General features: G+C 59.7%; 1 protein-coding gene across 1 annotated transcript in view; it reads right to left on the reverse strand.

Moving 5' to 3' along the window:
* The window catches only part of AACS (acetoacetyl-CoA synthetase), a 47,370-nt gene that overhangs the window by 11,886 nt on the left and 17,940 nt on the right, over window positions 1–17,544 (reverse strand). Inside the window, 6 exon segments of the mRNA XM_077748013.1 lie at window positions 136–200; window positions 3,186–3,310; window positions 5,500–5,580; window positions 11,203–11,350; window positions 15,179–15,260; window positions 15,415–15,529. Coding sequence (XP_077604139.1) covers window positions 136–200; window positions 3,186–3,310; window positions 5,500–5,580; window positions 11,203–11,350; window positions 15,179–15,260; window positions 15,415–15,529 — 616 coding nt within the window.

The raw sequence follows: 17,544 nt of genomic DNA on the forward strand, positions 1-17,544 counted from the left end.
AAGGACCACAGAAAGATCAAAACTAAACCCGACGTCTGTAGCCCGGCTGCGCACAGCAAACGGGTAGCGGAGCGGCGCCCAGTCCCCCGGCCGGCGAGACCGGGACGGGCCAGCTGCTCCGAGAGGCACACTTACTTGGCTTCAGCTTTCTCTCTTCAAGCACAGCCAGCCACTTGGCGCCCGTCCCAAGGATGGTGATGCTGAGGGCACGGGAGGGAAAGAAGACACCCTCGTGAGGCACATTCGTGCAGCAGAGCTTTGTGAAATTAGTCACTCGTTTCTCACAAGTTTGCAAAATCCAAGACACGTCATGTTCCTGGGCTGAACTGATACTCGCTACTGAGTTGAGGGTGAGTCACGACACCGAGTTTACCGTCAGGGGACAGCACGGACGGGTCCTCAGGCGGACTCCAGCATGCCCACAGCCCTGAGTGCCCTTAACGCGAGGCTCTATGTAAGATAATGACCCACACGCACATCAACCCACTACCCTCCCGATTACGGAATATTTTCCCTTTTCTGGCCAAAGGTGGCCATAAAATCAAGACGCTCCCCCCACCCCCCGGCTACCCCCATATCGACTTCAGGTCCAGGCCACAAGGGCCCCCTCCCCCGGCACACCCGCCTCAGTCCCACTCAGGGCCCGGGCTTGCGTATTCCCTCAGCCTGCACACGCATCGTGTCCCCTCCACAGGATGGAGACTCGGGGCTTAGCCCCTGTGCCCTTGCCTCCGAGGGTCTCCCTGACCCCAGGGCACTAACAGCCCTTCTTTCTCTCTGCTTCTTCCCCCATTCGGGGGCAGGGACCTGTCCACCTCCACCACTGCTGGGCGCACCCTGGGGCCCAGCAGGGGCTGCAGCACAGAGCACACACCCAGATACACGCAGGGGGTGCAAGTGATACAAGTTCGCTTTGCAAGGTGAGCTTGTCAGCCCACCACACACTCTATCTGGACGTCTCGTACCCAGAGACACAAGACACGGGGTAACTCGGGTGGCTCTGATGCTGGCCCAGTTACTGGCAAAGCCTGGACAGAAGACCCCAGACTTCTGCCCCAATGCTAACCCGAGATTTCCCCAAGCCAGACTCCCAGAGCCCAGAAATACACCTGAAATGACAAAAATTCGTCCTTTAAAAGAAGCTTGTCTGAGCCTACACAATAAACACTGTTGTCATCTACGGTAGTGAGTCTATGCACAGACACATTATTCATCCATGGAGGTTCCATCTCTATGTTTACTGACATTATTTAAAAACCAAAGGCCCTGAAACGGCCCTGTGAGGTCCTGCGTCCGCCCGCTCTGAAGGGCCACAGCTCCTCCCGCAAACCAACAGGATTTGACACGACCACGTGCAACTCAGTTTTAATCTTCAGCAGGCGGGCGAAGCACAGACAAGGGTGTCCCGCCTCACCTGACCTGCACCCCTCTTTCGATGGCCGCTGGTGGCCGGAGCAGGCATTGGAGGCCTGAGGTCCTCGCAAGTGCCCCTCCCCTCGGCTCCTGCGCAAGCCACGTGGCCGCACCAGCCTCCATGAACTTGGCGGGCGAGCTCTCCCAGCCGGGCCAGGGCGGCCGTGCAGACGGCCAAGGCCACGTCCCTGGCAGCATGTGGGCCACGAGCCAACAGGGGAACCAAGATGTGCCTACCACGTCAGCCCAGACCACAGACCTGTGAGCGCTCAAGACGCGCATGCACACACTCATGCACGCACATACACGCACACCCACGTGCACGCAGACATATGTACATGCACACGCAGGCACAACCACACACTCACTCGTGCTCACGTACTTCCACATAGTTGCTCACCGTTTGCACACGTGCACACACTCTCTTGCACAATCATGCCTGTGCACACATACACACATGCACGTACACTGACACACACAGAGCTGGGGTTTCCTAGGCTCTTCATCCCTCAAACTCTTTAGCACCGAGCCCCAGGAACGCACATTTTCTGTCCCTCCTTCTCTCACACACACACACCCCAGAACGTGTCCCCACCTGGAGCCTGGTTCACAGGTATTAAGGATAAAGCTCTTAAACCATTTACATTCCCAGAGATTCGATTAACCTTTCTTTGGAAAACAGTCTCATTAGGAAATAACCTTCCTTACAACACCATGAGCCAAATGTCAGGATTTGAATATTACCCAGGCCGGGAAGGTGTATCTGAAATATTAATGGCCAAGGAGGTAGAAACGTTAGTGGCTCCTTCGGGCCCCCGCCACGAACAGGTTCAGACTTAAGGTAATGAGCTCGCTGCAGAGCAGGCTGCTTCCGGCCCCGGGGTCTGCTCGTTCTGTGTTCGCGCCCCTGGAACCAGATCGTCAGGCCAACGGGGACCATGGGGCGCAGTGGTGAGGGAGCCTCGGGCGGCCACGAGTCATCCGTTAGCAGAGAGAGGCTCCCACGTGGCCTCCTGACCGTTTCCCGCAGAGACCACGGGCAGGGGATCAGGAGAGAGAGGGCCCCGCGTCCTTCCCCGGGCTCTGCCCCTTCTCTCAGGACTCCCGCTTGGTGCCCGACCACGGAACGGGCCGCTGGCGGGACTGCATGGAGGACACACCCCCCCAGGCAGCATCTGCAAGAGCATCTCGGAGCATCCTGTGACGAGCCGAGGGGACCCAGGGGACGGCGGCCCGGCGCCGCGGGACAGCTGACAGAGGCAGGGCTCTCCTCTCGCCATCGGGCCCAGAAGGCCGGCGGTGGGAAGCCCGGACCCCGCGAGTGCCCGGGTGCTGGGCCCTGAGCCTGCCCTTCCTGGACCTGTGCACACGGTCCCCTGAGCCACCGGCTTCACACTCCGCCTCCGCCTTGAGCTGGAGGAGCCCCGAGACCCTCGCTGGCCCCGTGGCCCCATCTCCCTCCCACGTGAGCTCTTCTGCCAGTTCCTGGATCCCAGAGTTCTAGAAACAGGACCCCGTTCCCTCTCCCGATACCCTGATGTCTCAGAGCCCCTCCCGGAACTGGGGGTGGCCCCCCGGCTCCACACGCAGCCTCCCCAGCTCCTGGGCAGGCTCCTGTCAGGACCACCTGCCCTTCCCGGCCTCGCGGCCACTTCCACCTCCACGGCCCCCTCACCCCCCGAGAGGCACCAAGCACCCTGAAGAAGGCACCTCCCCTACAGCGGGTGACAGCAGGGTGGCCCTGCAGCCGGCACGGTGTCTCGGGTACCTACCCTATCCGGTCAACCAGGTCCCAGAGCACGTTGGGCGTGGGCACCAAGGGGGAGCCGTCGTACAAGACCAGGGCGGCTCCCGTGGCCAGAGCAGACACCATCCAGTTCCACATCATCCAGCCAACCTGGAAGAAAGTGCGCGGCGTCACTGAGTGCCCGGCCCGCCGCCCGCACCTCTACATTCAGCTTCTCACGTCCCCAGAGACCCTCCGGGAGCTGAGCCAACAGCTGGTGAAATCGGCCCCTTTCAGGTGGTGAAATCGCCCTTCCAGGGCGCCGCGCCCCAAGAATTCCACGCCAAGAGCTGACCACGCAGATCAGATCCACGCACGTGTGTGTGCTAAGAGGGGTCAAAGAACGTGTGGACAGCCTTTGCGGGGACGACAGGAGACGGACAGCAATGCAAACGTGGTCCCACACGTGCACAAGTCCTATGGAACACACCACAGCGAGTCCATGAACCCACAGCCGATGTTTGCACTCGGGCGGCTGCCTGCTGCGGCCGCTGACAGGAAAGAGGGCTGGGTGGATGCAGACAAGTGTCTGAGATGAGCTGAACTGTGAGACGAGCCAGCATGGGGTGCACAGCATAACCCCATCCACATCCAGGAGCGGGGGACGGGGGGAGCAGTGCACACACCCTGAGCTAGCACACGGCACAGCCCCATCCACGCCCAGGAGCGGGAGCCATGTGCACCCCCAGAGCTAGCACACGGCACAGCCCCATCCACACCCAGAAGCGGGGGCCATTTGCACCCCCGGAGCTAGCACATGGCACAGCCCCATCCACACCCAACAGTGGGGGCTGTGTGCATCCCCAGAGCTAGCACACAGCACAGCCCCATCCACACCCAGGAGCAGGGGCTGTGTGCACCCCGGAGCTAGCACACGGCACAGCCCCATCCACACCCAGGAGCAGGGGCTGTGTGCACCCCGGAGCTAGCACACGGCACAGCCCCATCCACACCTAGGAGCAGGGGGCGGTGCACACACCCAGAGCTAGCACACGGCACAGCCCCATCCACACCTAGGAGCAGGGGGCGGTGCACACACCCAGAGCTAGCACACAGCACAGCCCCATCCACACCCAGGAGCAGGGGGCGGTGCACACACCCAGAGCTAACACACGGCACAGCCCCATCCACACCCAGGAGCGGGGGCCGTGTGCACCCCAGAGCTAGCACACGGCACAGCCACAGGGGGACTGGGTGGCCACGAGGTGCCCCGAGTAGCTCTCCAGGACACCCAGAAGAAAAGCCCAGACACGGAAGACAGGACAGCGCACAACCTCAGCAAGGCCCCAGAGCCACCCATCCCTCCCCCCGGCACCACCAGGGCCACACAAAAATCTCAAGTTACTTGAGCTGCCTTTTAACATGGCGTTTCCATCTGTAGTTCCTTGTCTCCAGAAACCACGGCCGGCAGAGCACGCGGCACGTGGCCCAGCCGCCTCACTGTCCCAAGAAACTACTAACATGGGTCAGTAAGTGACAGGCGAGCCTGGCTCCGCAGGACAAGCCAACTGCCTGTCCCTCATGGGCAGGACGCTTCCAGGGATGGTGAAAGCGCCTGGCAGAACTGCTCCAGACGTGCAATGCTCTGGGCACCTCCTCTCGACGCAAAGCCCTGTCGTTTTAAACCATGTGTTCTGGGGAGGCCGCGGAGTTGGACGCTGGGGAAGCCACCGGGGTCTCCCTGCCATTCAAACACGATGCTCCATCCACACTGCTGGGCTGGGCTTCCACGTGCACTCACCGTGGTGTCCACACACCCGCCCTGGTGCCCCGGGCACACTCACCATGGTATATGCACACTCACCATGGTGTATGCACACCCACCCTGGCGCCCCGGGCACACTCACCATGGTGTGTGCACACTCACTGTGGTGTATGCACACCCACCATGGCGCCCCAGGCACACTCACCATGGTGCATGCACACCCACCCTGGCGCCCCGGGCACACTCACCATGGTGTGCACACCCACCCCGGGCACACTCACCGTGGTGTGTGCACACCCACCATGGTGCATGCACACCCACCCTGGCGCCCCGGGCACACTCACCGTGGTCTATGCACACTCACCGTGGTGCACGCACACCCACCCTGGCGCCCCGGGCACACACACCGTGGTCTATGCACACTCACCATGGTGCATGCACACCCACCCTGGCGCCCCGGGCACACTCACCGTGGTCTATGCACACTCACCGTGGTGCATGCACACCCACCGTGGCGCCCCAGCACACTCACCATGGTCTATGCACACTCACCGTGGTGCACGCACACCCACCCTGGCGCCCCGGGCACACTCACCGTGGTGTAATACAGGAGGACGTCGCTGCTGCCCATGTTGCCGTGGAGGATGTGCTCCTTCAGGTGCTGGATGAGGGTGCCCTGGGGAGGCGGGAGACAGGTGTGAGCCGGGCGCCCACACGCAGAGGCCAGAGGGCACAGATGCAGATCCCCGGGGAGAAGCCGATCTCCCGCCCATTGCCCGGAGGAAGCAGTCCACCGGAGAGATGGGGGGCACCGTGGGACCCCAACCCCAGCGGGGAGGAGAGGAGAGGCCAAGTCAAAGACACCAGCAGAAAGAACAGAAGCTCAGTGTGACGACGCGCCGCTCCAGAACGGGGCACGGGCCGGCCAGGTGACCTTGGCAGGGACACTTGGGGAGCCTAGGGCCAGAGCCCACGCGACCCTTGGCTGAGGGAGAGCATGAGACCCTGCTTCTGGCCCAAAGGTGCAGTCAGACGTCCCAACCTCTGTGCACGGTCCGTTACGTCCACGTGAGCGTGTAACAGTGAACACGTACGGGCAGGACGTGTGGCCCCAGGACACCCGCTCCCCGTGTCTGTTTCCCGGTCCTCTCTGGCCCAGCGGCGTATGGTCCTTTAGGCTGCTTTTCTTATTGGGACGTGTTGGCCTGCACTTTGCTTTCTCCACATAACGTGCCTCGGAGCTCGTTCTCGGAGCACAGCAAGCTTCCTTGTGTCTGACCTCCGGCTTGTGATGCCCCTCTGCCCCCGACCCCGCGTCCCGGACCTGCCCTGCCTGTCCTGCCAGCCGCGGGAAAGGGAGCACCGGACAGACGGCCGCACAAGGGGCCCTGCAGCGGCCACTCCCTCTCTCCCGGCCTTGGTGCTACCGTTCTGCACGGCTCTAACGCGCAACCCCAGGCTCCAGGGGGCACTGCCCTCGGAGGCCCCTGAAGAGGGCTGCCCCGCACTTCAGTCTGGTCCCAGGTAGGAGCACCTGCTGACGTCAACGGGCCCCCGTTGTTTAGGGACTATCGAGGCAGAAGCAAGGACCCACTATCACAAGCAGCCTTTACGACTGACCCGCTTTGCATCCAAGAGAAGTAGAAATGAGCCAGGAAGGGGAGCTGATCCCGTCCAAAGCTCAGCAGATACCTTCCTCCTAACAAATTCTCCAGATCAAGAGCCAGAGCTCAAATTTCAGAGAATGTCCGGAGTGGCGCCCATCGCCAGGCCCTCGAGAAGCAGAGGGACCTCTGCCACCCGGGGGCTGGGCAGCCGCAGAGCAAAGGCTTCGGTTGCGGGGGGGGTGGGGGCGCGTTGACAGGCCCTTTCTAAGGGTCTCCAAGGCCACATACAGACTCCTGAAGCCGGTCTCCGGTGGCTTTATCCAGCATGCATCATGCGGGTCGGGGACAGCCCCCCACCCAGGGGTCAGGCACATCTGGGCAAAGTTGCAGGACACACTGCTCTCCCTCAGAGTGGGTGGCACCTGCTGGGGGATGACAGCCACCTCAGGAGCTCTCTCAGCCAGCACGAAACATTCCCACAGCAGATCTGCAGACGGGGTCAGGGCCTCCCTGACAGCAGCCTGTGCAAATCCCCCTCCTGTTTACTTAACATTGGCATTCAGAGCGCCTGGGGGACTCAGTCAGTTGAGCATCCAACTCTTGATTTCAGTTCAGGTCATGATCTCACGGTTCGTGGGTTCAAGCCCCATGTCAGGCTCTATGCTCTATGCTGATGGTGTGGAGCCTGCTTGGGATTCTCTCCCTCTCCATCTCTGTCCACTCTCTCTCTCTCAAAATAAATAACTAAAACTTGAAAAATAAGATGCGGCGCCTGGGTGGCTCAGTCAGTTAAGCATCCAAGTTCAGCTCAGGTCATGATGGCTGGGGAGTTCGAGTGCCATTTTGAGCTCTGTGCGGACAGCTCAGAGCCTGGAGCAGCTTCTGATTCTGTGTCTCCCTCTCTCTCTGCCCCTCCCCTGCTCATGCTGTCTCTCTTTTCAAAAAAACAATAATCAGGGGCACCTGGATGGCTCAGTCAGTTAAGCGTCTGACTTCGGCTCAGGTCGTGATCTCACAGTTTGTGGGTTCAAGCCCCACATCGGGCTCTGTGCTGACAGCTAGCTCAGAGCCTGGAGCCTGCTCCGGATTCCATGTCTCCCTCTCTCTCTGATCCTCTCCTGCTCATATTGTCTCTATATCACTCTCAAAAATAAATAAAACATTTAAAAAATTAATTAAAAAAAAACAATAATCATTGGGGCGCCTGGGTGGCTCAGTCGGTGAAGCGTCTGACTTTGGCTCAGGTCATGATCTCATGGCTCCTGGGTTCGAGCCCCGCGTCGGTCTCTGTGCTGACAGCTCACAGCCTGGAGCCTGGTTCAGATTCTGTATCTCTCTCTCTCTCTGACCCTCCCATATTCATGCTGTCTCTCTCTCAGAAATAAATAAAACATAAAATGATAATGATAATTATTAAGAAAAAATTATTTTTGAAAAATAAAGTAAAATCGGGATTTAATTTAGGCCTGTACGTCTCCTCCGCAGTCGGCTTCGAGCCTGGCCTGTTTGCAGCCGCGTGTGTCCGCTGGGCCCGATCTCCCCTTCTCAGGAGGCACAAAGCACACCTGGCTTCACCTCTTGCTCGAGCATCTGTCTCAATGACTCCTGATGCACAGCAATGGTTATGCTGTCAATCTTCAGATATTTATGGCTGAGTCTGGGGCCTCTTGTGGACTCAGCAAACCACCAGCCTGCACACCGGGAACAGCACCCCCACGAACCCCAGGGGACGGTTCCCACGCCGTGCCCTCCGTCCCGCTGCATCCAAGCCGCCTGTGGACACAACTCCTGAAAACAGGCTTCCTCCCTGCTCCGGAGAGGCAAGAGCCCAGTGAAGAGAGAAGCAGAATTTCTCCTGACTTTTCCATCCTCTAAATATACCAGGCGTCATGATTTTACGAGCAAGCTATATTATATCGAATACGTTTTTATGTTCCTCTCCCAAAAAAGTGACATTCGCTATGCAAAAAGCACTAAAAATAAAAGCGCAGTCAGACATTTCAGTTGTTCCTAAAATGCCCGCTGTTTTGCCACGCACCCCCAGCCTTGTCTACAGGGTTTCTAAAACCGCTCCCTCCAGCGCTAGCCAACGGGCCTGGACCAGGCGCACCAGGGCTCCGCACTCCGGGAATATGGGATTCCAGTGGCCACGGCACACATCTCCCGACTTGATCTAACAAACTGGGACGGCTTGAACAAGGTCAACTCCCAATTACAAAAAGGCAACTCAACTCTGTTGGGCCAGGGTTACTTCTAGAAACAAAGCCTCGGGGCCCTGGACGCCCCCCTCCCTCCGCCCTGCGGTTTCCTGAGCAGTCACAGGGGGCTCTTGCTGTTTACTCGGAGGCTCTATTTCATAACCTGCCATCAGACCTCCAGCGAATTCAGAACCAGGTAGTGATGAAGGTGCTGGGACTCCCCCCTCTCCTGACGAAAGCGCTCTGTGAAAAGCCGCAGAGGCTTTAGCAGGATCAAATGTAAATGTTCCCTTTGTACGGGAGGGATTCAAACTGCTCCTAGGCAGAGGGAACATCTGTAAAAGCCAAATGCACTAGCAGAGCAGAAACTATATTTGATCCTCAAATGCCTCCATCTTGTCAGGCAAAGGCTTGAAAGGGGTTTGCAAACAGGACGCTTCGTCTTGAATAACCCCCTTCTCCTGAGCGCCGGGAGAAAAGGCGGCCGCAACAGGTCTGACCGGGAGGCCAAGGGCTTTTGTGCTCCCTGCAGGCCAGGCCAACGGAGGGAGAAGCTGGGAAGCGGGTCCAGACAGACGCTGTGGGACCGGCCAGGCGAGAGGCCCAGGGCTGCCGGAAGCAGGGGACGAGCACCCGGCATGAGGGGACGAGCACCCTGCACGGAGCCCCCGAGACCAGCCCAGGAGGGCTCTCAGTTCCAGGTGGGGACTGAGTCAGAAAGAAGCGCCCCGTCAAGGCCAGGGGCGCGGTAGGAGATGAGGCCAGGAGGGGTCAGAGTCACAGAAAAGTAGCAAACGTACCAAGGAACCGTGCCTCGGGAGAGTGACCCGCTTAGACAACAATCACGAAATAAACTCACATCTGTTTCCCCCTGAACACCCCTTCCGGAAGGCACGGCCCCGACCTAAGCAGCGGGAAGCACCCGATGAATCCAGAGCGCCATGCTGCCAGACCAGGAGCTGGGGCTCCAAAAACGCCCGTGTCCTGAGAGGTGAAGGACCCCAGAGGCGTGACAGCAGGCGGCCGAGGAGGGTGTCGTGGGGACAGTGGAGATCCAAATGTGGACCACGCATCAGGTGACGGCATCGCATCGACACGGACTTTCCTGACCGTCATGAACGTACAAGGGTTTTGTGAGAGAAGCTCTCGTTCTCGGGAGGCGTGCGCTCAGGTACTCGGGGTAAAGGGCCAGGACTCCCCAGTTTATTCTCAAGGGGGTCAGCAAAAAGCTAAAGAAAAATGACGTGTGTGTGTGTGTGTGCGTGTGTGTTCAGAAAGAGAGAGAAGCAAGGCAAAGGAGTCTTTCAAGAAAACGTTAAGAACAGATGCTGAGGATGTTAATGATGGTGGCGTCTGGCTGACATGCCCGTGGAGCCCACTGTGCTCCTCACCCCTGCACCGCTCCCCTCACCCCTGCGCCCGCTCTCTCCTCACCCTGCACCTGTTCCACAGGCTTGGCATCGTTTCAAGCATAAAAGGTTGAAGTCACTAACATATATGGATAAAATCTCATGCTTGGTGGGAAAGCATTATTTCAGGTGCTTTAACATGGTTGGACTTTCGATGGAATAAACAGGAAAATGAGAAGTGCGTGCTGTGAGCTGAGCTGTGTGTCCCCAGAGTCACATGCTTAAGCCCTAAGGCCCAGGACCTCGAGTGTGACCACATTTGGAGATGGGGTGTTGGAAGAGGCGAAGAAGTTGGAGAGGCCACTGCAGCAGGTCCTGATCCAGGCAGATGGACATCTTCACAGAGAGGAAGCGTGGGCAGGAATGAGCCCCCAGAGCCACGTGCACAGAGGGAAGGCCAGGCGAGGACACAGTGAGAAGGCGGCCCCAGCCCCGGGCCCCCTTGATCTGACTTCCAGCTCTGGAACCGTGAGAGGGAAGCAGAGCTCGCCTGTCTGAGCGTCGGCCCGCGGTCCTTCGTCACGGCAGCGCGAGCCGAGGACTACGGCGGGCGAGCTTTCCTGCGCTCACGGCGCTTTAGAACCTAACCCAGGGCTCTCAGTGCCTGACCACGGCCGCGGTCAGCTGCTCCACTACGGCACCGGGTGCACGCACGCGCTAACACGACAGGGTCAGGCGACAACACCAGCATCCCTCGTGACCCGTGATGTGCTCAGAGCTGCCCTCCTGCTCTGCCTCACTCCGTCCAAGCCGCAGGAAAGGCCCATCCCGCCCACAGCTGCACGTCAGGGGCTCGCCCAGCGCACCCCCCACCTCAGAGGCACTGCAGCCTCCACACCTGTCACCGTGGAGACAGGCACACCGCAGCGCCTGGAACAGCAGCGCTGGGAACAGCAGCGCCAGATGCCTGGGCTCAGTCCCAGATCTCCACACTGCCCCCTGACTCAAAGAGGGGCCACATGCTGGAGTCTCCAGGGAAGGGGTGCAGGCTGGCTGGGGTGGTGGTTTGGGGCGCAGACCCGGATGCCCGCTTCCTGCAGCCGGGAGCCCTCAGCAGAGCATTTGGACGGCGGGAGAGACGTACCCCGGCAGAGTGCACCATGCACTTGGGCGCTCCAGTCGTGCCGGACGAAAACATGATGAAGAGCGGGTGGCTGAAGGGCAGCTGCTCGAACTCCAGCTGCGGGACCTGCTCGCCCCTCCCGGTGGCAAGAAAGTCGTCCAGAAACACACTGGGGGCAAAGCACACAGACACAGTGAACATTCCGGAATGATGGGCTGCATCCCGAGTCCTCCCAGCTAGATCTGGCCGCTCGCTGCCCCCTACTGCTTCCTCGGAGGATTTCCTGGGAAAACTAACCTTGCTTGGAGACATCCTACCTGAGGAATTCACACTAATCGAAGGAAAACAGAGAGTGAAAATTCCATGTTGCTCAATTAGCAGCTCACAGGGCTGAGAGCCTGCTAAGTGTTTTCACAATTAACATATCCTGTTTGTATGCACACTCAGGAGAAGGAGCTTGTGAACCCAACACCCTGCCCCCCCCCAGCAAGGAGCAGGGAAAAGAGACCCCAGATTCCCGAGCTTCTCCCCAGAAGGTCAAGAGCAAGAAGGTGGGGCCAAGGGGCGCCTGGGTGGCTGTTGGTTAAGTTCCGACTTCGGCTCAGGTCATGATCTTGCAGTTCGTGGGTTCGAGCCCCGCGTCAGGCTGACAACATGGACCCTGCTTGGGATCCTCTCTCTCCCTGCCCCTCCCCTGCTTCTTCCCTCTTACTTTCTCTTTCAAAATAAACAAACTTAAAAAAAAAAAATGAAGCCCAAACTACCCTATAACAGCAATTGCACTACTAGGTATTTATCCAAGGGACAGGTGTGCTGTTTCAAAGGGGCACATGCATCCCAAGGTTTACAGCACAATGGAGTATTACTCGGCAATTAAAAATAATACAACCTTGACGTTTGCAACTCCATGGATGGAAGTGGAGATTATGCTAAGCTTAATTAGTCCATGAAAGAAAAATACCATGACTTCACTCATACGTGGAACTTAAGATACAAACCAGATGAACATAAAGGAGGATAAGCAAAAATAATATAAAAACAGGGAGAAAGCGTAACATAAGAGACTCTTAAACACAGAGAACAAATTGAGGGTTGCTGGAGGGGTTGTGGGTGGGGGTCACTGAGGACACTTGGGATGAGCACCAGGTGTTATACGTAGGGGACAGATCACTGGAATCTACTCCTGAAATCACTGTTGCACTACATGCTAACTGCCTGGGATGTAAATTAAAAAAAAAAAGGAAAGATGAAGCCCGGCTACTGACCGCCGCCTAAGACAGCTGCGCGCAGAGCTGACATAAAGAACCAACGCGTGGGGCCAAACCAGCGAGGAGACGCAGCCCTGCGCTCCGGCCGAAACGGAGCTGCTGAAGCTGGAGGGCCTTCTTGGGAGAAGTGCCTGCTCTACTTCGAGACCAGCGGGAACAGGGACCCTGGCCCATCCACCCACTGGCTTCAAAGGGAGAAGCAGGGGTGGGGGGAGGGGGGTCCTGCTGTTTGACAAATGGAACTTCGTTTCTTTCAGGGAAGGGGAGAATCGGTTACACTCAGCCCACAGCGATCTGCTAGGGATAATTACTCTACACACTCCAGAGTGAGAGACCGGCTGGGTTGCGCTGGGGGTTCGAGAAGGGCACCCAGACAATTCCACTCTGAGCGGCAGACAAACAACGCCTTCTGCTCCGCGGCGGCAGGGAAATTATTCGCTGTGGAACTTTCCAGCCACTGAGAGCCCCCACCTCCTTCACCTCCCATCCCAATCCCAGGCACACAAAGCGCCCGATCTAATCGGACGCCGCACAGAGAAAAGCCTTTCCTTCCGAACACTGTGTATAAATCACAGTAAAGAGCAATTACTCTTGTTACTCTTCTAAAACTGAAAGCCCCAAAGGGTGGTCCCCCGCCCCGGGTCTCAGACACGGGCACGTCCATGTCCTTAGTGTGTCCGCGGCATCCGGCCATGCAGAGGCGGGTAGCAGGGGAGGTGGGCCCCCTGGGGGACGGCGGGGGAGGGGGGCCTGCGCGGCATCGAGCTGAGCGAAGGGGCATGTGTGATGCTGGACACTCTCACTTCACACCGACTGCTGATGAACACAGTGAGAAGGATGAGAGCTGCGGCTCCCGTGCATGACGCCCCAACATAAAGCGGGGAGCGGAGTCTGCAGTGTGAACAGGACCAGGGCCCTGTGTCCGGCTGGAACGCATCCCAGCGGGCGGGTTCCCACAGCACAAGGGACAAGTCCGAGCCCCAGGCCTGCCCATCAGGCCCTGCACATTCTGACCCGGACGCTCCACAGAACGGAGCACCCCCACCCCAGCCCGCGGCATCGCCTGTCTGTCAGCTGCTCACCAGCACAGGCACCCCTGCTGAGGGCTGACGCCTGAGTGCACCTGGCCCAGCGCTCCCTTATGTGATGCTCCCAGCAAGCCCGTGAAGAAGGTGATGTTGTCCCACTCTACAGATGGGGGCCCAGGGCACACACGGGTCAGCCCCTCACACCGGGTTGCACAGCTGACATCTGGACCTGAGTCCGCCTGAGAGCACAGCCCGCAGGGAAGGGCGCCTTGCAGGCAGCGCCTACGGCCTCTGGAATCTGGACACAGACAGGCGTCCCCAGCCCCTGCCCGTCTCTCAGGGTCACCAGAGGTGCCACCTCCCCAGACCCCACCCACACCCTTCTCAGCCCCTGGGCACTTCCTGCCCCCCGGGCTGCGTGAGCAGGGCTGTGTCGCCCGGGCTAGCGGTCATGGCTCCTGTTCCCGCAGCTGTGGCCCGTCCCTCCCTCGAAACCACAGCCCCTTGAGCACGGCACCCCTGGGTGCCCGAGAGCAGCCGGCACAGACCACACCGTCTGCCTGCGGGGCCCCTGGGGGCCTGAGGCAGTTGAGTGTCTGACTGCTGATTTTGCTCTGGTCACAATCCCAGGATCATGAGATCGAGCCCCATGTTGGGCTCTGTGCTGGCCATGGAGCCTGTTTGAGATTCTCTCTCTCTCTCTCTCTCTCTCTCTCTCTCTCTCTCCCCCTCTCCCTCCTCCTCTGCCCCTCATTGCCTCCAAGAAAGTCCTCCCCACCCCCCCACGTGACACAAAGACCCCACTGCGCGCCTGCGGGCCACTTCCCACGAGGGGCTGCCCGCCAGGTTCCTGCCACGGCCCCACACAGGGCTAAAGGGACGGGGCGCCTGCACAGGGAACGGCACCTGACCGCGGAATTCTCCCCAAGGCTGTCCCAGGGAGGGGAAAGGGGTACAGCTCTGAGAGTCTGGAGACAAATTCAACTCTGCCTAAACCACGACCCGCTTCCTCAATTCCTGTTCCAAAATAAACGGCTCACGATACTGTTTGCCACTTAGGGCTCGTGCTGCACCAGCTTATAAATGTCAGAGAAACGGAAGAAGAAGCTCCTGGCAGTAAGGACAAAACTCGGATCTGAGAGGGAAATTGATCACGTGTGCACAGTCAGGTGCACCCACAGTTGCATTCACACACATACCCGTGGGTGCACACGCATACGCACACGTGCACACGTTCATTTCCATTCAGTCGGGGAGCAGGGCTTGACCCGACACTGCAAAGGGACGGCGGAGAGAAAGACAGAGTATCCCTGCGGCCGACCCCACGTCGCTCTGCGGCCTTGGGGCTTCACTCTGGGGCCTCAGGTGTCCATCTACAAGAATGACTTTCATTTTTAATTTTAAAGTTTATATATTTTGAGGGGAGAGAGAGAATCCCGAGCAGGCTCTGTGCTGTCAGCACAGTGTCCGAGAAGGGCTCGAACCCACAAACCGTGAGATCATGACCTGAGTGGAAATCAAGACTCGGACACTTATCCGACTGAGCCCCCCAAGAGCCCCCACAAGAAGTGATTTTTAACTGAAACCCCCTGCACCTCTAAAATGCCACAGCCCCGAGAGGAAGGGGTCAAGAACCTGCTTCCCGGGGGACTCCCGGTGGGTGGGCTCCACGGGGACCCAGTAATCCGCGCTCTGGCTTACCTATTCGGGATATTGGAAAGGTCTATCTTCTCTCGCGGGGTGAGGTACGGAATCAGCACTACCCTCTTCAAGTCTGGGAGTCCTGGAGGAGGGGGAGGGGCGGCTGTGGTTCCCCCAGGCATAACCCAAGCAAGAGATGGGGTGTCACGGGTTTGCCGCTGGCGGCTCAGGGGCGCTCCTGCCTCTGGGGGGCCCCTGCTCCCTGCCCTGCACTCACACTGGGGAGAGCCACGCACCTTTCACCACCTGCTGCAGCTTGTCCATGTGGCTGAACTCCTTGCCGTTGTACATGACCGCCTCCACGGAGAAGATGAGCTTGGGATGGATTTGAGAGAAGCGGTCCAGAACACCCTGCGGGGGGGGGGCGGAGGTCGCCATCAGTCATGCCTTCAAAAGCCAAGGGGCTGCCTCGAGGGAACGTGGCAGCGTGTTGCCGGAGCGCCAGGCGCCTGCCTGTGTCCCCCCACCCTGTGGCCGATGCAGAAGCCGAGCAAACCACGACTCGCACCTGAGAAGTGAGAGTCAGCCACTCTGGGAAAGCGTCTGCACAAAGACACAGACATGCGCTGGATTGGCAGAGCGCAAGTGTGTGAAATGGGGACGCGTGGGGTGCGGACCTGTGCTACCAGGAGGTCCCCCACTCTGCAGAAGGCTCACCGTCCAAACAGGCAGCTGTAGCTCTGCGGAGCGTCTCCTAATCTTGAGTTGAGAGGCGCGAATCCTCCCAACGGCACTTTCTGCCACCCAAATGCACAACCCTGTAAACGCGCATCCTCGTAAATACGTCCCGTTTGAGAGGCAGGCTCCCCACGCACGGATCCCGCCTTCCTGCCCAGCGCCTCCCATGCAGGTACAGCTCCATCCTGACGCTGACGGGCACCTGGGACAAGCTGAGGGTCAGACCACGGTGGTGCCCTCCTCATCCACAAACATGGCCCCTGGGGAGGCACCGGCCTGGACACTCGTCCGTCCGAGGCCAGCACGTCACGACCGACACCCAGGCCACTCCAAGGGCACAAGCAGTGAGCCAGGAGCTCCCAGGAACACGGCAGCCTCACACCGCCGGGAGGTGGGAAGCGGGGGGAGGCCTGATGATCAGGCAGTTGGTCAGCGCAGGTGACAGGAAGTCAAGCAGAAAACTCATGAGAATCACCAGGAAAACCAGTAAGCTGATAAAAGGCTTGGTGGCAATGTACAAACTTGATACAGCCAAGCACAGAGGATTCTTAGACCTCAGGATTCTTTTTCTCAATGTTTTATAATGTTTACTTATTTTTTTGAGAGACGGAGACAGAGCACAAGCAGGGGAAGGGCCGAGAGAGAGGGAGACACAGAATCTAAAGCAGCTTCCAGGCTCTGAGCTGTCAGCACAGAGCCCGACGCGGGGCTGGAACCTGCCAACCGTGAGATCATGACCTGAGCCGAAGTCAGACGCTCAACCCACTGAGCCCCCCCAGGCGCCCTTCTGGGCCCAGGATTCTAGGGCGGGCGGGCAGGCTGAGGCCGGGGCGGTAAGAGGGCTCCCCGCGGGGGCGGCCGCAGGGGCAGGTCCCACAGCTGGCGGCAGGGGAGAGGCTGTCCCCAGGCAGGGGCACCTCAGGAGACACTGGGCCAGGGAAGGACTGCATCGTCGTCCAGCACCCTCGTGACGGGCTCCCAGCTCCAGCGTCACTCAGGAGCACCCGCCTCACCAACACAGGCTAACACGCGGTGACCTGGGGGTGCGTCCCGCACGGCCCCCAGCCCCACGCAGCATCAGGTCTGTAGCCCTCAGCGGCTCCCCACAGGGTGCACGGGGGACACGGCACGGAGGCGGCAAAGCCAGGGCCGGACCCGGGCAGGAACTGCCAGGCCACACTGCCTTCTCGACCCCACTGCCGAACACACAGCTCAAGAGCCGCTGGGGGGCCGCGGGGACAGGCCTGGGCACCGTCCCGCGAGGTGCCGCTGCCTCCGCAGCTCACAGCCTCGCCGAGGGCCCGGGGCACCGGAGGCCGCAGGGCCACCTCCAGCCTGGCTGCTCCGCGGCGGTCCTCAGGGGGGCGACGGGCACGGGCACAGGGAGGCCCCGGGAGGAAAACCACCGCGGAGCAGTGAGGTCCGGGCGGCCGCCTGCTCCCAGAACTCAGCAGAGCCCGGTCCTCACCGCAGCCCAGCCAGTCCCTTCGCCGCTCCAGGCTCCTCCCCCGCACGGCGTGGGGGAGGGGTGACCCACCTGGACCACCTTTACCAGAACAGAAACCTCGAGGCGGACGTGACTTTCAAGCTCGTACCCGAAGGCCTACCCTGCAGCCGACACGGCCTGGCCGCAGAGCACTGGGCTCCAGCGTCGCGAGCGGCTGAACCTGGAGGCGACGTGCGCCAGC

Source organism: Crocuta crocuta, unplaced genomic scaffold (genome assembly GCF_008692635.1).
Source record: "Crocuta crocuta isolate KB4526 unplaced genomic scaffold, BGI_CrCroc_1.0 scaffold29, whole genome shotgun sequence".
Lineage (NCBI taxonomy): Eukaryota > Metazoa > Chordata > Mammalia > Carnivora > Hyaenidae > Crocuta > Crocuta crocuta.